This window comes from Rosa rugosa, chromosome 5 (genome assembly GCF_958449725.1).
Source record: "Rosa rugosa chromosome 5, drRosRugo1.1, whole genome shotgun sequence".
NCBI classification, from domain to species: domain Eukaryota; kingdom Viridiplantae; phylum Streptophyta; class Magnoliopsida; order Rosales; family Rosaceae; genus Rosa; species Rosa rugosa.
Window position 1 is genome coordinate 35419780 of NC_084824.1, and position 20594 is coordinate 35440373.

At 36.1% G+C, this 20594-nt stretch overlaps 1 protein-coding gene and 1 long non-coding RNA gene across 3 annotated transcripts; both read left to right on the forward strand.

Moving 5' to 3' along the window:
* Positions 1-12510: 12510 nt before the first annotated feature.
* LOC133710426 (uncharacterized) lies at positions 12511-15679 on the forward strand. Its single transcript, XM_062136492.1, has 3 exons — positions 12511-12688; positions 13194-13331; positions 15221-15679. The coding sequence occupies exons 1-3, from the start codon at positions 12560-12562 to the stop codon at positions 15401-15403; spliced, it is 450 nt and encodes a 149-aa protein (XP_061992476.1). The 5' UTR covers positions 12511-12559; the 3' UTR covers positions 15404-15679.
* Positions 15680-17478: 1799 nt separating this feature from the next.
* Positions 17479-19504, forward strand: LOC133707823 (uncharacterized). 2 transcript variants are annotated; one of them, XR_009845313.1, is made up of 5 exons: positions 17479-17656; positions 18292-18391; positions 18515-18618; positions 18718-18988; positions 19068-19504. It is a non-coding gene; the product is annotated as an uncharacterized LOC133707823 (long non-coding RNA). The 2 variants fall into 2 exon arrangements; XR_009845312.1 differs by having other exon boundaries at positions 18718-19504.
* The last annotated feature ends 1090 nt before the right edge of the window (positions 19505-20594 follow it).

The window sequence follows — 20594 nt, forward strand, 5'->3', positions numbered from 1 at the left end:
CACCACATCTGTATTCAAATGATTCTCCTTTTTATTTTTACTTTTTCAGATTCAGATCTTAGCTACATTATGATGGATTTCTGATTATGTGAGAGATGAGATAACAATGGCAATTCTTGTGGTGGACTACATCATTTTCTATTGAACTGTGCCCTTTACTTCACTTCAACTGTAATTACGTGTCTCCCATCTAAAGAATATAGTGGAGCCAAGCTGCATTAACGGCGTAGTGCCTACAACTTTTATATTCTCAATGGAGCAAGAAAAGAATTACAAGAAATTTCCCTTAGAAGTCCTTCTTTCATCTGGAGCAGGATACAATACCAAGGACCAGTAGAGGCATCAGACACCTCTGCCTGCCCTACATCCTATTCAATACATCTATCAGGAATGCATTGAACAGAAATGGTTGCAGCTAGTTCAAACCTAACAATTAAATGAATTCGACAATAGCTACCCTGTGCTTCTAAGGTTCAATTAAACCAAATGGTCGAGGAAGACAATAGAAAAATCACAACAAAATTATGAACAACTATTCAACCTAGGTTGTGCCTCACATTTTATTACAAGGGTGTCAAGCTGGGAATTGGCATAATAGAATCTAAAGAAAGTGTACTTTGGTCACATATGACAATCTAACCACTTGTTTCATTTCAAAAGAGAGAGACCAAATTAATATGCACTTAAATAGAAAATACACAGCAATGATAAAACTAGCTGCAAATAACAATGTACACACACAGAAGTAGACGAACAAGTATAGACAAATAAAGTAAAGAATATCAGTGCATTAATGGGTAACTATTTCCTGGTAATACGCCAAGTATCACCTTTTCATACATGACCTAAGAGTCAAAATTTCTTGACTCAAGCCATGGTTTATGTGCTCAGTGAACTACTTAAACATCTCTTCCTTAATCTTACTAATATAACCACCTAAATGCTCTCCCTCTAAATAAACCAGCTAAGCATTTATTGCTCCATGTCGCCATACAACATGCAAAAATCAACACTCAAGCCGATTTTTGTTGCCTCATCTAATGCATGGAGATCAGGAGTGAGTAAAGTCTAGTAAGATAATCACTTGAACTAGTAAACACTTGGAAGAACAAAGTTGTCAAGTTCCATGCATGTATCAGAGGACTTCAATTAAGCAGAAATTATACAAAACTAAAAGAGGACTTCAGTTTATGCACACACAAATGCCAAATATATAGCCATAAATTCCTAGACAAGTAGTACAGAGCCACAAATCAAGCCTAGAAAGCCAAACACCAATACAAAGGCATCTAAAACCAAAACCTATACAGCGATCTAGATGTTGAGAACAAAGCAATAGCAACAAAATCAGAGAAGATCGAATTTGATAGAAAACCAATCAGGAATAAACAGATCACGAAAGTAACTAAGTTAATGACCAAGTCAAGAACGAAAATAAAGCCGAACTTGCCTAATGGTTACCGCACGCTTCAAAGTCAGAGCAAGGCACATAAGTGACTCTACTCCCGTTATCCACAATCAGAGTGCACATCTGAGGCGGTGTCCCAATCCACAGCCGCGTCGTGTAGTACCTGATTCCAATTCCAAGTTCCTGAACCTTTAATTCACTACAATTACAAATACCAGGGCTGAAAAAAAACTAGGGAGAATTGAGAAGAGAATCAAACCCGTTGGTAAGGAGATCATCGTAGTGCCTCATGTGCGCGTTTGGCTCCGATCTCTGGAGACGTCGATCGTCGAAGGCTCGCCGGATTGCTGACACCGCTTCAAGAACTCGCCCATTGATACCAAAGACGCGTCGTTCTTAGCCATTGACACTCGAGAGAGGAGGTCTGTGTCTTTGTGGAGGAGAAGAAGAATATAGAGAAGTAGAGAGAGAATTGGCTGGAAGGGCAGAATCGGAATCAAAAAAATTAAAAACTGACCTTTTTTAACATTACCTCATTATTAATAAGGATTAAATTAATATTATTAATAATTCATGATGGACATTTTTATCAAGTGGGAAACTAGGTGATTTTTTTATCATTTCACATGACATTTTCCATCATTTCCCTTTATTTTAGTTTACAATAATAACCATTTTAAATAACTTTAATATAATTTTATATTTTTATTTTAAATGTATAGGCACTAGGCCTCATCAAAAAGCCCGCGGATCAAGTGGGCCGATGGAGGCCCGCCGGCCCGCAGGGCTTTTGGCCCGGCCCGGCCCGTCAAAAAGCCCGCAAAAGCCCGCCTCGGTGGGCCGATGGAGGCCCGCAAAAACCCAGCCCAGCCCATAGGCCCGGCCCGCCAAAAGCCCGCTAGGCCCGGCCCGTAAAAGCCCGTAAACTATTTTATATATATATATATATATATATATATGTGTGTGTGTGTGTGTTTATAAATATAAATATATATAGATATATATGTGTGTGTATGTTTATATATATATATATGTGTGTGTGTGTATCAGTGTATGTTTATATATATATATATAATAGATATGTGTGTGTTCTATACTTCTATATATATAAATATGTGTGTGTATATATAAATATACTTCTATAAATATAAATATATATAGATATATATGTGTGACAGTGTGTGTATGTTTATATATATATATATATATATATATATATATGTGTGTGTGTGTGTATCAGTGTATGTTTATATATATATATATAATAGATATGTGTGTGTTCTATACTTCTATATATATGACTATATGTGTGTGTATTAGACTATTAGTGTATGTTTATATATATATATATATATATATATATATATATATATATATATATATATATATATATAACTGTGACCTGTGTGTGTGTTTATAAGTTTATATATATACATATAACTGTGACCTGTGTGTTTATATATATATACATATATATATATATATATATATACATATATATATATATATACATATATATATATATATATGTGTGTGTGTGTGTTTTTTTTTTTTTATATATATAGATATAGATATAGATGTGTGTATGTGTGTGTTTATATATATATATATATATATATATATATATATATATATGTGTGTGTGTGTGTGTGTGATTATGTGTGTGTGTGTGTGTGTGGAAGTTCTCATACTTTTATAGAAAATATGTGCATATATATTCTAAAAAACAAGTAACAACGGTTGACCAATTCGATCGGATTCTAAAATATGGTGAAATTTGCTAGTTTTTTTACCACACTCATATTTGATTGTAATAATCACATCCAACGGTCAGTTTTTAAATTTTATTTGAATTTATAGAGGTTGCTCTTTGGAATGTATGATATATAAATATAAGTTTATAAGAGTAACTAAGTTTGACCTAGTTGATCGAATTCGAAACGAGAACTAAATTGGCTGGATTTTTTACAGCCACTATAAAACATTACAATCTCTCCATCGAGCGGTTGGTTTCTCCAAATTCATCTTCCACTTCATGGTTGCTTTAGAATGGACATCAATAATTTAAATGCAATGTACAAGACTACAAGTCATATAACTTTAGGTGGCAAATTGATATAGGCCAAAATCTTTGTAATAAAATTGAAATTTTTATCTTATGTACACGCACATCCATCGATAGGATATTTACAGACATGATGTGAAAAAATAAGCATGTTTTGCGTTCGTCAAGTCATCGGTCAACCAAGAAAACATACAAGTTAAGATAGTTGACCAATTCGATCGGATTCGAAAATATGGTGAAATTGGCTAAATTTTTTACCACACTCATAATTTATTGTAATAATCACATCCAACAATCGGTTTTCTCATTTTTTTTTAATTGATAGAGGTTGCTCTCTGTAGTATATAATATATAAATATAGGTTTATAAGAGTAACCAGGTTTGACCTAGTTGATCGAATTTGAAATGAGAACCAAATTAGCTTGATTTTTTACAACCACCATAAAATATTACAATCTCTCCATCAAACGGTTGGTTTCTCCAAATTCATTTTCCACTTCATGGTTGCTTTAGAATGAACCTCAACAATTTAAATGTAATGTATAAGTCATACAACTTTAAAGAGACAAATTGGTATAGGCCAATGTATTTGTAATTAAAATTGAAATTTTGGAAAATTCTAGTATATGTTGACGTATGTCATACATCAAGTTTTTTAAATATTTTAGACCGTTGGATTTAATTAAAAGTTGAATATATCTGACGGTCTAGAATATTCAATAGTGGTAACCTGTATCTACTTTTTTTTTTTTTTTAATATTCCCAATTACATATCAAAAAAAACAAAAATTTAGAAAACCCTAAATTGAAAAAGAGAAGAGAAGACGAAGAAAAGAGGAAGAAACTCAGTCCAGTTTTGTTCTTGTACGTACAAAACGAGAATTGTCCCATTAGCCTGTGTAGCTATCCTCTCCTTTCTGTTTCAAGTAAACACCATAACCAGGTATAGAAATAGAACTGATTGTCTTCTCCTTTCTGTTTCATATAAATTGGATGACGTGGTTCAGGGATTGATATTTTGTGTGATTTGAATTGGATGATGATGTGCAATAACAATTCTGAAAAGATAGTTCATAGTCCTCCTGCTTTCTATATCTATATTGATGGAATTCTCTATGTAACTTCAGATCTACTGCACAACTTCAGTTTTGAAAAGATAGTCCATTGTCCAATATCCTGTTTTGAATGTCTACATCATTCCCCTTTAATTACTGATGGGAAATACAAGAAATAACGTGAGACAAACTTAGTTATTCACTGTTTCTATCTGTTAATCTAATCAGAAAAATAGTTGGTCACAGTCGATGTTGAAATCATGTATGGTCTTGTCAAACATGTTGAGAAGCTGTTACCAATCCAGATATTGGAGCAATGGACTTGTTTTTTTTGGGTGTTTAAGACAACTTTCCTTACATGAGTTCAAACATCAAGGTAGTTGGCTATTCGCATAAGCTTAGGACTAAGATTCTTGGAGAGAAAATCATAATCACATTTCTTTTGTCCATTGTTTAAAAAACTTGAGCACATGTGTTGAGAATTTGAGTTGAAACATCAAGGTAGTCGTATAGTTGCATAAGCTCGGGACTAGAGGGTTTGAAGAATGAATATCATTTCTTTGGCCATTGTTTATCCTGCTTGGAACGTGAGATTGATATATCCTTGATATGGGAGTCCTGTTAGGATCAAGCAGGAGCAAGCATGAACTTTAGTTCACCAAGATGTTAATCAACACTTAATCATTTTATGTGGTGGTTGTTTAACATTTCGAAATAATTATCTTTTGCAAGCAGGGACCCATCTAGACTTGCAGTAAAAAACTGAACTGAGTTTTGAAATTATATTAATTGTTAGAGATGGGTAATATTTTCGTACATATTGCTTTTATTTCATATAGTCTGGACGAAAGAGGAACTTGTAGAAACTTTAGTTACTGCATTACATAATATATGAGATGAAGATCTCTTTTTCTTCTCTGTTCAGGTCAATTTCCTTCTGATCAAGTCTCTGCAAGAAGAAACACAAAATCAAAGTATGAATTTTGAACCGATTCAAGCAAATTACTTAACCATTGACAAAGAATATTGATTAACCAAAAACTAAATCAGCAAGGCTCACACATAAGTGCAATCTATGCTAGAACAGATCGAATTGCAATGCAGAATTGCAATCTATATATCCAAAGAACAATTTCACATCCGAGCCGATAGTTGGGCTGCCGAACCCGAACGAAGACCCTCCTCCTCCAATCTTTCCACCATTGAAAGCCCCAAATTCCAGTCCTCCTCCTCCTCCAGACTTGACATCTCCACATCGCTGACACAAGTCGAGCCTCTGGAAGAAAAAGAAGAAAAACTAGTAGTGAAGTAACCTTGAGACAAAACCAATCCTTATGATGAGGAGAATGTGATGGTGAAGAGAAAAACCAGAAGGGAATATTGGTGAACTAATGAGTCAGGGAGGGAACAAAACCCCAACGGAGTGGACATTACTGGAATTGGAGTTTGAATTAGTCGGCTTCTGCCTCCGAGGATGACTAAGAGAGACTGAAGATTTTAGGGTTTGGGAATTATGATTTAGGGGTTTTGGGGCTTCTTCGATTAGATTTATGTAAATTCAAAGACAAGAGAAACTAAGGATGGAGAGAATTGCGGCGGAGAAGTGATAGAGGAGCGATGTTCAGGTAGCCATGGATCTGACACGCTAGAATTTCAACAATGGACCAAGAAGGAAGAAGGAAGAAGGAAGAAGGACGCTGGAAGATAAAGGCAAATAGAGAACCCCAATCCTCAGTTCTCTCTCGAAAAAAAAAAAAAAAAAACTTGAATAACCATGTTCGATATTCCAACCCGACTTATTGTAAAAAGTGGTAGTCAAGTTGTAATTAGTGTTAATATTTCACTATAATAAGTTTGAGAACCGTTTTACCAATAAAACAATGAATTGTGGTAAAAAGTGGTAATTTAGTTATAATAAGTGTTAACACTTCATTATTACAAGTTTTCATAACCACTTTACTAATAAAACAACGAGTGTGTTGCTATAATAGTAAAACTTCATATATTTAAGTAAATTTGCGGTGAGTCCTTTATGGTGTAATAAGGTTGTCTATCTTGTAACTATTGTCCTTTATGAGTTATTTACTTATTTAATGATGTTTTTTCCTGATTTTACGACAATTGAGGTCCAAAGTAGTAACTAAGGTTGTATTTATGGTAATTCTTTAATATTACAAGTTTGAGAACCATTTGACTGATGAGACAACGAATTGTTGTAGAAGTAGTAATCAAGCTCTTATTTGTGGTAATTTTTTATATTACAAGTCTGAAACCCATTTTACTAATGTGACAACGAATTGTTGTCAAAGTGGTAAAACTTTATGTATATGTTGTAAATGAGGCACGAGTCCTTAATTGTGTATTAAAGTTCTATATTTTGTAATTTAATACTTTTCTTGTGTAAATCTCATCATCCATGAGATAATTACTCGTTTGACAATGCATTTTACTATAAATTACAACAATTGAGGTATAGCGTTGTAATTATGGTTGTTTTTATGATAATTACTTGAAATGCAATTCTATTTACAAAAAAAAACGATCATTTTACCATTGCTGCAACAAATGTTTCACTTATATGGTAAATAATCATATTAGACCTAAAACTTTTCAAGTCCTTATTCTTGTAATCCAGTTGTTCTTTTTGTAACTAGAGTCCTTTCTTTTGTAAATTATATCATCGATGAGACATTTTACAACAAACAACCACATTGGATGTATTTAGTGATAATTATAGTTGTAATCAGAGTAATTACTACATTTACGATCTTCATTACAAGTTTTTGAACGATTTACATATAAAACAATAAATGAGTACTTAGTATGGTAATTTTTTTTTTTTTAGTACACATGTCAAATTATAAGTGGATAACCTGTTGACCTGTACAACAGGTTTCACTAACTAATTTAATTTAATATATATTTATTAAAAAGTTGTTGTATGACAAACATCAACACACCTTAGACTTCCCCTGAAATTTTTATCTTATATTTACGCACATCCATCGATGAAATATTTACAAACGTGATGTAAAAAAATAAGCAAGTTTTGCAGTCATCAAGCCATCGGTCAATCAAGAAAACGTACAAGCGACTATAATTGACCAATCCGATCGGGTTCGAAACTATGGTGAAATTGACTAAATTTTTAACCACACTCATAATTTATTGTAATAATCACATCCAACGACCGATTTTCCTATTTTCTTTGAATTGATAGAGGTTGCTCTTTGGAGTGTGACAGTGTGTGATATATAAATATAGATATATAAATATAGATTTATTCAAAAAAAGGGAAATCCAATCCTATCCTACCGTTGGATTTGGAATCTCTAGATCAGTAGATGTGGAGACCAGCTGTCTCACACCAGCCCAACGGCCCAACCCACTAGCACCAGCTGACCAGCCACTAGGTCACTCTCAAACTCCCAATTGACCTAAAAACTCTCTCACTCCCTATTTTGACATTTCGTAAACCCTTCTCTCTCAGCCGCTGTCTTCATAGCCTCCACTCCCTCCAGATCCGTCTGCTCCGATCTCACCCTCCATCCCTCTGCCGCTAACCAAACAACGACGCCGGCGATCGCCACCTCAAGTCTCGCGGCTACATCCATCTCCAAGCTCCGTCCTCCATCCCTCATCCGCTAACCAAACAACGACGCCGTCGTTCACGACCTCAAGTCCCGCGGCTGCGACGGCCTCTTGTCTCAGATCGAGGTTGCCTTCAGCTCCAAGCTCCGTCCTCCATCCCTCATCCGCTAACCAAACAACGACGCCGTCGTTCACGACCTCAAGTCCCGCGGCTGCGACGGCCTCTTGTCTCAGATCGAGGTTGCCTTTAGCTCCAAGCTCCATCCTCCATCCCTGATCCGCTAACCAAACAACGACGCGCCTCTTCTATCAGATTGAGGTTCGAATCTCACCGGAGTTTCTTCAATTTTTGGTTCGATCACCACCTCGAGCAGGGACTGAAACTACTTCTGGTACTATTTTCTTCTCTTTTTGATTAGTTTATTTTCAGTTTCTGTTTTTAATGGAGCGATCTGAGTCATCTGACGAGTTTGAGTTTTATTTCTTTGTTTGTTCATGCTGCAGAACTCGTACATATATCTGCAATCGAGCAGGGTTTTGAAGACAAGATTGGGTTTTGAAGGAACAAAGGAGATGAGCCTTCAACTTCTGTTTCTTCTCTCTGCTCTCTCTCAATTTCTCAACGTCTCTCACCAGCATTTGTTTTAATCTCGACACCAGCGTTAGTGCCTCTTCTTGCACAGTTTTGTTGGCATGTTTTTAGTTCTTTTTTTCACAATGAAAGAACCCAGCTTTCTTACTAACAATCTAGTTTCTGTATACTAAGTTTTTTTTCCTTGTTTTGATTGTAATCTATAATATTGCAGGACGAGGAAGAGCAAACCAAGGAAGGGACAGTAGCAATTCTGCGAATAAGTTGTATCTCATAGCTGTTTTAGCTTGCTGCCTTGCTCATTCAAAACACTCAAGTAATATCTTAACTTTGTTTATTTCCAGCTAGAAATGGATGATATTAATGATGTTAATGCTGAAAATGTGACTGAAACCGGAGCTTCATCTGTTTCTGCATCTTCTAAGAAATCTAGATTCACTAGTAATGTTTGGGAATTTTTTGAAAGGGTTCAAGTCAATGACCATGGAAATATGGTACCAAAAAATAAATGTGGGGTTTGTAAGGCTTTGCTTAGAGGTGGTCCTAGTGCTGGTACTAGTCATTTAAGAAGACATTTACAAATCCATGAGAAAGGACAGCAAAGATTAGGTCCAGATATTTCTGGAAATATCTTAACTTTTGCTTATGATAAGAATGTTGCACGTAGAGAACTTGTTGATTATGTTATTAGAGCTGAACTGCCTTTTACTTTTGTTGAAAAACATGATTTTAGAGGAATGATTCGTCGAGGATTTTGTCCTCAATATGTAGGAATTTCAGCCTCAACATGTAAAAGAGATGTGATGAAGAAATTTACTAAGGGCAGAAATGAGCTTTTGAGTCTTTTTGAAAAGTTTGAAGGAAAAATTTGTTTGACTTCGGATGTGTGGTCATCGCGTCAAAAAATGGGTTACATGTCACTTACTGCACATTTTATTGATAAAGATTGGTCTTTAAATAAAAGAATAATATGCTTTAAGATGATTGAGTACCCTCACACGGGAGAGTCACTTGCAAATCATATGTTTGAAGAATTGTTGTCTTGGCGCATTCATAAGAAAATATTTTCCCTCTCTTTAGACAATGCTACGAATAATGATGTGGTTGCTGTTATTCTTCCCACTTATCTTATGCTTGAGGCAGCGCCTAAAAGGTTGTTTCATGTTCGTTGTTGTGCTCATATTTTGAATTTGATTGTGCAAGATGGTTTACATATTTTAGGTCCATCTATTGATAAAATAGTCAATGTTGTTCGAAGCATGAATTCTTCTAATAAGAGACATGAATTGTGGATGCGTTGTTGTAATGATTTGCAATTGCCAAAAAAAAATATTGACAATGATGTGCCTCATAGGTGGAATTCCACTTATGAACTTTTAGAAGTAGCTATAAGATATAAAGGGCCTTTGAATAGGTATGCTCTAAAAGTGAATGAATCACGGTCTTGCAATTTAGATGTTCCATCGGAACAAGATTGGTCAATTGCTCAACTAGTTAATGGCTTTTTAGGGATTTTTGCATCCTCAACTAAGATATTTTCAGGTGTCTATTACCCTACATCATGTCGTGTTATTAATTGTTTAATAGATATCCATTTTGCATTTGAGGCATATTCTGGTTTTCATGTCTTTAAGGATGCATTGGCTGCAATGAAGGAGAAATTTGATAAGTATTGGGGTACATTTCCCAAAGCTTTTTGCTTTGCTACAATTAAAGATCCTAGATTTAAGTTATTTGCTATTGGAGAATGGTTAAAATGCATGGGTATTGAACAACTTGATGTTGATAGAAAATTGATAGAGTTAAGAACTGAATTGCAAGCTCTTTATGAAACATATAAGAAGGATATTGTGTCCGATGTAGCACCTAGGCAATCTGAAAATTTAACTTCTTCAACCTCGAGTTTATCTCCGGGTTCTATAGCATTGCCTATTGTTGGTAATTTCTCAATGCAAAGTTTGAAAAGGGCAAAGGTATCATCTTCATATACTTCCTCTGCGACTTCTAATGATTTACAAATGTACTATGATTTACCAACTATTGAAGTTGATGATGATAATCAATTTAGTGTCTTGGCTTGGTGGAAATCAAATGAACCATTATATCCTGTAGTTTCTCGCATGGCTAGAGATTTGCTAACAATTCCAGCTTCTACTGTAGCTTCGGAGTCATGTTTTAGTGCAGGAGGTAGAATTGTATCCGAGAGAAGGGCTAGCTTGAGTCCAAATACAATAGAGGCGTTGATTTGCTTGAAAGATTGGAGTTTAGCAAAATCAAGGATGCAAGAGGCTCAGCGTGAAATGCAGCTAGTTGAAGAAAGGAGGCTCATTAGGGAAGGACGACCAGATTGGATGGAAAATAGTGAAGATGAAGCTGGAATTGAAGCTGGGAATGAATCTGATGATTCTGGAATGGAGTCCGATGAACATGTATATTGTTTTTGGCTCATTGCTTCTATTTTTTTAATTTCAGCAATAACATATTTACTGGTTATTTATTCTTTAATTGGTCTTTGAATGTGTAGGTGAGACAAGTTGAATCCCATGAGCTTTCAACCAATATCCCGCCTTAATCTTGCTGGTAATGCTTTAATCTTACTGTTAAAGCTGCACTTTCAGATTGTTAAAGCTGCAATAAGTAGCTAATTTGGCAACTGAAATCCTCATGAGTCATAACAACTTATAATGAAGTGGTAGATTGGTTTTTTTGAGCTGAAACCTCCCCACTGGTTTCCTTCTCAGCTTCTCTGTAATTTTCCTGATTTGCTTTCTTTGTTTTAATTGCTGCATTGTTGTCTTGGTCATTGAAGTCCCTAATTGTATATTTGATTTTAGTACAAAGTTATTATAGCTTGTAATATAAAAAAGGATTGAGATGTGAGATCCTGTTCAAGGCTTTGTATAGTGATGAGACAATTATATTATTTCATTTTTACAATGCGCTGTTGCTATTAGCGTCATTTTCATTTACGATTGGAAATTTGAAGTACTAGAGTAGCAGCTGTACTGATTTGGATGTCTAACATTGTTTCAATTGTCGACAGGAAATAATGCACTCTTTCATGCATCACAGGCCATTCTAGGTATACAAGCCTTCTCTCTCCTTTGTTTTTACTAGCTGGTTGTCTATGGGCAGAATGGCTGATTTGTTCACAGTTCACATGAGCCTCAATGTTGCCAAGTCAGATGCGAAGAAGAGGAACAACCTTATGGAAGACAACATGCCTAAGTAGATATAGAAGTTGTATTATTAATCTGCTTTTGTTTTAAGTTGTTATTGGGAATGATTTTGCTTATTTCAATTAATTCAATCGGGCGTGGGGATGAGCCTCCTAGTTCGGCTAGGTTCCAAACCCCTTAAAAGGAAAAATAGCATCCGTAAATGTCTTTGTAAATAAAGACTAGGTTCCAAACCCCTTAAAAGGAAAAATAGCATCCGTAAATGTCTTTGTAAATAAAGCCCGGCCCAGCCCGTAAAAAGGTGGGCTACCCGGCCTGGCCCGTAAAAGCCCGCAAGGCCCGCCTTATATGGACGGGCTTGGATCTTAGGATTTATAGGAAAGCCCGGCCCGGCCCGGCCCGCCACTATTTAAAACAGTAATTAGGCCCGGCCCGGCCCGCTCCAAGCCCGCTATAAATGGGCCGGGCTCGGCCCGGCCCGGCCCGTTGACGAGGCCTAGGTATAGCATAGCCAAAGAGGAACAGCCGATTTCTCAAAAAAAAAAAAAAATAAAAATAAAAAATAAAAAATAAAAAGAAGGGCCGTTCCTATTTATTTTAAATTGTTGTTTAACATATTACCACACAAAACCCTAAACCCTTTGCAACCCCAAAGCCCCGAATTGCAAAATGGATCACATGGCAGCGATGGAAGAGCAATTGGTATCAGAGAGGGTTAGACAAAAGCTACAAGACGTGAATGCGGCTGCCCAAAAGTATCTCTCTCCGGTCCAAGACCATGTCAATTTCACCCTACAGGTATATATATCTCTCATGGGTATTGCATATCTGCGATCAATTGGGGTTTTTCTCTTCCTTTTTTCGATTAAATTTGGATAGAGGTTTCTTTTGTTGGTATGGATCGACACTGGTATTCCACTCATTGCTCTCTTTCGTTTCTGAGAAAAATTATTGTAGAGATAAAATCATAGTTGTGGTCTGTTTGGTCAAATACCTGAAATTGAGTTTGTTGATGTGATGATTGATACTAATGAAATTAATTAATTGCATTTTCTTGTTTGGGGATTCTTTCTGATCATTATTATTTTGTAAATTCTGACATTTGTTAAAAACTTTTCTGGACTGTTAGCAAACCATACATATATGTCTATGTTTCATCTGAATATCAGAAAGATGAGTAAATACAGGCATAACTAGATTCTGTATGTTGTAAAAAGTAGTAGTAGTATGTCTTCTGTTTTTCTTCTGTCTCTCAGATTTTCAATGGTTTAATTATTATTTCTATTATTTTTTCTTTTGGCAGCAAGCATACTTTAAATGTGCATACGAGTGTTTTGATAGGAGGAGAAGCGAACAAGAGATTGGCAATTGCGTTGAAAATTGTAGCGTGCCTGTTGTTGGTGCTCAACAGAGAGTTGAGAATGAGATGGCCAAGTTTCAAGTAAGTGCTTCTTTGCTCCTGCATCTCTCAGTGTGAAAATCTGTAGGAAGTTTAGCTTGTGGTGTTGTAAAGTCTTGCATGCTATAGGAGGTTTTTGTTTATACTTTACTGACGTTTAAATTTCAAGGACTTGAGTGTTTGATTACATCCACACAATGTATCAAGGGTTTTTTTTGTCTGCTTTGATTTCCTGCGCAATGAGATATTACCTTGCTTGACCTCCCACCATAGGTTCTCATTGTTTCTGAAGTGTCAGCCCTTTGTCTGTAACAAAACTAGGAACAAAAAGATATCCCCATGACAGTGAATGCACTATTTTTTTCCATCTTCACTTCGCTAAAAGCCTAAACGCTTAAACCTTTAAATATCAACAAATAGCCCTCATGATATTCTTTCACTCCTTTCACTCCATATATAGTTCAAAATGAATTATACTTGGCTGCCTATATGTGGGCAGCACTTCCTAACCATCCCTAACGTGTATAACCCACAGCCCAACACCTGCCCCTTTTCCCTTTGTAACATCTGATATCCCCTTCTCTTCTTCCCCATTGTTCGAATTCTTCACATGTAATCAAACCAACTTTAGAGAGTGAAGGCTCACAGGGGGTCAAAGGCGGGTGATCGGGAATGACCGCGGCGGTGGTCATCGGGGAGGTTACATACTTGGAAGAAGAGAGAGAACAACAAGATGAAGGAGGGAGTGAACGAGAAGAGGTATTGCTGCTAAGATATACTCTGGACTCAGAGCTCAGGCTAGCTACAAGCTTCAAGCACTGTGAGAACAATGAGGTCTTTAGAGCTCTATGTGTTAAAGCTGGTTGGGTCCTTGAAGATGTCACTATTGTGTTAAGAATTGGAATGCAGAACTGATGGGGGAAGAAGAGAAAGGGTTGTGTTAAAAATCCAAAAAGGACAAGTGTTGGGTTGTGGGAGAGACACATGAGGAATTGGTTAAGAGTGGCTTTAGGTGGGCAGCCAAGTATTGTCATTTCAAAACTATATAGAAACTGAACATAATGTGTAATAGAAAGTTGAAAATCATGATGTATAAAAGTTATTGAACTTGGGCAAAGATTCCTGAAAAAAATGTTTCTAGTGTACTGCAGTAGGTTTTCAGTGGTTTATGTTGGACCATTTACATTCATGCCAAATACAAACAGTAAGATGATCCTTTATGTAGTTTTTTGCCGGAGTTAATGCGATTGCTGTAACTGGCTCTTTTTCAAAGACATTCATAGTTGTTGAGGATTAACCTACTCAGTTGCAGTCCTGGTGGTGTGAACAGTGATTGTAGCATAGCTTTGGCTTGATAAATGATGCAGTTGTTAATGACAATGGAGGTTGCCGTGGTAATGGAGTCAGTGATGTATAGGTGACATGTAAATTGTTGTATTCTTTTTGTATATAGAAGCAGTTAGGTTAGGCAACATAAGTTTTCACAATATTTTGTCAGCAAATGATGTGGTAGAGGGCTTTGATACAGATAACTTTGGCCTTGCTACTTCAGTCGTACTTTTCCATTCCATATTGTAGTAATTTTATTCGAAGATAGTAGTAATTAAACAATTTTTCTTGTGTTATTTTAGTTTACTATACTTAAACTGTCCATTAAGACATGACCAGTTAATTGAAGGGATCACAATCTTAATTGTGATTTCATCTGGAATCCACTCATGATCAGAGACTTCTTTTTGGTTGAATGTGTATCAAGTTTGATCTGTGCCACTTTGTATAAAAGGGACTTGTTTATTTCTTATTTTTTTTCAAATTTATTTGTAGTTTATGCTGATTATAGAAGATAAAGTTATGCATTCTGTATTATTTTCCTAGGTTGTATTCTAGCAAACTGACTCCTCAGTCCTCACTCTTGTGTATCTTGTGTGCAGGAAAGGTTGAGTAGGGCACTGATGGTCTGTCAAGACAAGTTTGATGCAGCTAAGCTTCAACAGGTCAAAACTAGTGCACTCAATGATTTGGAGTCATGTGTTCAACAAACGACCGAAGATGGAATAAAGACACTTCCACTTCTTGCTGAAAGATTGAAGTCTTCCTTTTCGATCAACAATTAAGTTAGCCGTTATGTTGGCAGTCTGTTTTTATCTTCCCTATCGGTTTCAGCCCTCATTGATATGATATGCCTATGAGCCCTTTAGGAATTGATAAATGACAACTAAGAACAGTTGTGTACTCTGGTTAGCAATTGTTGTTTATGTTTTTATATATTTTTTTTCCTCTTATTTCTGTCGTGGAATTTCTGGACTGCCACTTCTAAGCAATTGTGCATGCTTGGAAATGGATTACTTGCATCAAATTTCTGATATCATCTTAATCATAAGCATTTCTGATATCATCTTAACATAAGCATTTTATGAAGTTAATTGCATCCATTTTCACTTCTGCATTTTGTATTCATTTTTGAACCCATCCCAGCTCTGTTGGAGCTTCTCTGGTCTTCCTAAAATGTTAAATGCATGCAGTGAGTATTTATACAAACCATGATTGCTCTATAAGTCTATTTAGGAATAACATTCCTTTAGTCATAAAAAGTTCTCGGTCCCAACTTCGGCCGGTTATAATAGCGATAAACTCTACGTTATATTTTTTTTAGATCGTGCTCTACGTTATATTTTTTTCTTTCTGGATTGTGCTTTTTAAAATTTTGCCATGTTCAAGATTATAACTCCTCGCAAACCCTAGCCGTCATGGCTTTGGGTTCAAGACTTGCATACAGCGCCGGCCTCAAGTGGAGCCTTGATCTTTGCATCTCGTTGCTTACTCTCAACTATCCAACGAGTCTGCACCTTGGGGCGACCTTTGACCTTTTGAAACCTACGAGTCTGCACCTCGGGGCGCTCACTATAGATACAAAAAGACATCATCTTGCCGAAACCCGATTCTTGTGTTTGGCGAGATCATTGAGTTGGGATGTGATCATTGAGATCATTGAGTAGGGGACGCCTCAAAGTTTCTGGAGATTGGAAGTTTTGAGAATTTGGCCTTTCGCTGGTGACTTGGTGAGGGATGTGATCGAGTGGATCAAGGCTTTTACATTTGTTAGTGACGAGTTGCACAGGGTTTCTTTCCCGTCTTATGAAGCTCTGACAGGGTTCTTTCCTACCGGAGTAGTTGGATTTCCGTGATTGAGTTGGTTACGTGGGGAGGGTGTAAGCGCTAATTGTTGGTCCATGCTCTGGTTTCTCTTGAGGATTGGCTGAGTTCATGGCGAGTTCGTTCAAAATTTGATCCAGAGGCGGAGGACAATGGTACTATGGTGATGCTTGACGCAGGTGGTCCTGCAATTCACAGCAGTGTGTCAACGAGCACTTGTGTCCAAAGCAATATAGGTGCCCCTAGTTGATTGGGTTGAAGTTTGGGCTTTGGCCCAAATCTAGGTAAGGCGGTCAGACCAATACCTTCTAAAATTTTGTTTTTGGGATTTGGGGGACACGTGGGGACTGGGTCACTGGGAGCTGAAGACACTCCACAAAGGAGAGTTAAAGAACGACCATCTTTGTAGCAGTGACCGTCTTTGTGGTGTGTTCGAGGGCGGGGAATGGTATGTATTTATTTTTTTCTTTTAGGAGTGTCTTCAGCTAGCAAGCTAGTGTAATATTCAAGGAGACGTGTTTCATATTTACTATATACTAAAGCTCCTACACTGTTTCTAAGCACTGTTCATCAATGTTCACATGCGAAATTCCAGTTCTGCCCTCGAGTTCTATACAGAGATAAAAAAGGCGTGAGTTTTGTGGTGTGTTCTGGAAGCCTTCGTCGAGTGCAGTCAAGTGCAAACTATTCATTCTACTTTTGGTTCAAGAGACGCATCGTCAAAGGCAGGTATGAACTGTATTGATCAAGCTGTGAGATATAAAGGTTGGGCTTAAAGCAAACAGGAGGGGTTTGGTTTTCACAGCTTTTGATTTTTGATTTGTTGTAGCGTTTTGGATTGTGAATTTGGGTTTGTTTTGTGAATAGGAGAGATCCAAGATTGTGGTAGCATTTTGTTTTGTGAATTTTGATATGCCTTCTATCAGAACGATTGGCAAGGGTGAAAATTTGGGTTGTGATTTTGTTTTTGAAATTTGTAGTGTTTTTGATTGAATTGTTCATAGGTTGAATTTGCTTTCTTTATTTTTGTAGTGTGCGCTAAGTCTAATGGTTGTACGTATTGAAAGGGTGGTGATTTATCTGGGGACACCTACTGATACTGGCCTATATAGCAGATTATTTACAAGCTCCATTTGCTTTTGATGAAGCTAACAGTTCAGCTAATCTCTACTCTCTAGCTTGGTGCCCACTGCTCCTCAAATAATCTATTTCAGGTATGTATACAAGTGCAATCGGTCACATATGTTTTCATAATTTGATCTACATAGTACATTTAGACATATATGGTTTCATGTTAAACACTCATATAAAAAGTGACATGGTATGCACTGATAGTCATTATCACCTGATACATAACTATATTTTCTCATGATAAAAAGTTGATATGAGATACAAATTAGTTCATATATTAAAATTAAAGTTCACTAGCTGATCAATGAGGATCTCATAGCCTTGTCGATCTCTGAGATAAAATTGTATATGCATAACATGAAACGGATTCTTTTTCTTTTCTTTACTCATACACAAATGATTGATACATTATTCTCTGTTCCTGTTGTTTTTATTAATTGTCAATTTTCATTTTACAGTGGAGTTAAAAAATCAAATGACTCTCTATAGGTTGATTAATACATAATAGAACAAAAGCAGAATACGTAAAACACAAAATAATTTGAATGATTGAAATATAGAGATTAGATCACTATCAACAGGACCAGCATCATTATGACCTTCCATACTGAAGCATAAGCATAGTATCAATTACTATCTACGAATTGATAGCCAACTGAAAATACATCATGGTACATGCTGCGTTCTAGGTATATTAACACTAGCTTTTATGTTGCAGCATTTTAGGTATCTGATGCAACATGTGCCCCCTTCAGTTAATTTGATTATGATGCAGCCCAATTCAAGTTTTTATGACAGTCATCAAAAATATTCTTCAGGTTAATTTAGTTCTCTCCCTTAAATTGTTCACTTTTTTTTTCTGTGTCTGTTTCATGTTGCTTTCCTTATTACAATATATGACACAACTTTTTAAATACATCTCTTTCGGGTTTGTCTTTCAGAGTTTTTGTAGCAACCTGGAATGTAGGGGGAAACCTCCCCATGGTGGCCTTAATCTGGACAATTTTCTTCAGGTTAATAATCCATCAGACATATATGTCTTGGGGTATGGTTTCTCTTCTTATTTTTCGTCTTCTCTTTTGATATTCTTCAGGTTAATAATCCACCTTTTCCTAATTCCTTTTGAATTTTGATTTTTTCTTAGCTAATTTCGATAAGATTACACAAGGTAGTTTTCGGGCTGTTTACTATGCCGAGCTGACAAACGAGGTTTGTTTCTTTTACTATTTTTTATTTTACTTGCTGAGTTTTTTTTCTTATCGTATGTTTCTGGGTTTCGATGGGTACATTTGTTTTCCACCTACTCTTGATATATAATTGTGCATACCTGCTATGAGTGTCAAGAGCAAAATATTTATCTCAAATATATTGCATGTATATCAACAATGGAAACTTGGAGCAGTGACTTCATGCAAGTATTCGTCACCATAGATATCTCACTTTGCCTTTGATGCCAAGGTGTTGTTCTTATTTAACAAGATATACTTTTTGCAGTCTTGCTTAGTTACACAACGCCATTGAACCAAAGTTGATACATCGAGACATTAAGCGGAGGCTTCTTCTTGGCCACTAAGCACTTTGTAAAGTAATATACCATTTAGGGATGAGAGACCAATTACTGACATTGTTTTGCCAAATCAAGTCTGCCTGATAAGAAAATTGAATTCAAGAGGGGAGTTGCCTCCAGGTGAGGTACTGCTAATGCCGCTGGATGCAACTGTTGGATAGCAAAACAAGAAGCTGAGTGTCCAGAGGGATACATATTGGATCATAGAACAATTTGTGGTGATGGACATCAAATCAGATGATATGGAAGTACTTTGTAGCGCAGTTCAATTGCGAACAGTTTTCATCTCTTCACAAAAATACTATTGGTATTTTATCAATTTGATCAATAATAAAGTCATTTTTAATTATATCTTTCATTATTGTAAATTATTACCAACAACAAATCCCGCGGCAAAGCGCGGGTACCATTGCTAGTGGTTTCTATTTTTCTTTTTATTATTTGTTTATTTAAAAACACCCTTAAACCATCACACTCTTACATATGTTAGTGAGAATCGAACCCATAATTTTTACAATGTTGGAATATAACTTTCCAACAGATCACAGCTCACCGGCAATTGCGTTGTGGTTTGATGTCATACATAACTTAAGTCTTCCTTTAGAGGTTTCGTTCATTTACTTAGCCTACAAATTGGTGGAATTTATTCTCCATTATTTCAATGTGTTTTAGTTGGACTATGGTACTGTGAGCACCTCAATTGCGAGCAATGGCAAGCAGCATAGCTGGCTTTTCTGGGACCAAGATAGATTGCAGCAATTTGTAGCTTTATTGTTTTTATATTTCCAAAGAGTGCGCTTCAACTCTGTAATTGGACAACCATTCAGACAACTTATGGTTTGTTCAACATTAATTATGCCTTCTCATTAACCACTCTAGGTTCATTTTAGCTCTTGTTGAAATTCAAGATGCCCATGATAGCGATGGTAATTGTCACCATATGATTACAAGTTAAAGTTCTTATGTAAAAAAAAAAAAAAAGTTGAGCCTAAAAAATCCTTCTATAATACATACTTGTATGTCATACCACACATTTACAAATGTGACAACAAATTTGTTGTCATAGTGGTAACGTAAGTCTATTTTGTATAATCTAGCTCTATTAATAGTAATTACACCACCTACGACCTTATTATAAGCACACTATGAATTGTGGCTAACGATTGTTTATGTATTGATCAATAACTTACAACTTACAAGTACAATTGTATTAGGAGTGTGAGACTACTTATAGGAAAGATAAAGACCGGTATACAGAAACCTATCTATACGTCTAGGAGAAGATATATAAGATAATTACAAATAGAGAAAAGGAATATCACGTAAGAGAAGACAAGTATGCTTGATCAATTAATGATTGGTTTATCATTTGATTGGTCATACTTCAATCTTGTTTACTTTAGCTAACACCATTTTTGCTTTTAGTTATGTTACAGCAGAGTATCTGATATGGG

What these genes read in the sequence shown, in the direction of transcription:
- LOC133710426 (XM_062136492.1), top strand. Translation starts at nt 12,560, where the DNA reads ATGGATCACATGGCAGCGATGGAAGAGCAATTGGTATCAGAGAGGGTT. An exon ending in ATGTCAATTTCACCCTACAG is followed by an intron (nt 12,689 to 13,193) that starts GTATATATATCT and finishes TTCTTTTGGCAG; the next exon opens with CAAGCATACTTTAAATGTGC. An exon ending in ATGAGATGGCCAAGTTTCAA is followed by an intron (nt 13,332 to 15,220) that starts GTAAGTGCTTCT and finishes TCTTGTGTGCAG; the next exon opens with GAAAGGTTGAGTAGGGCACT.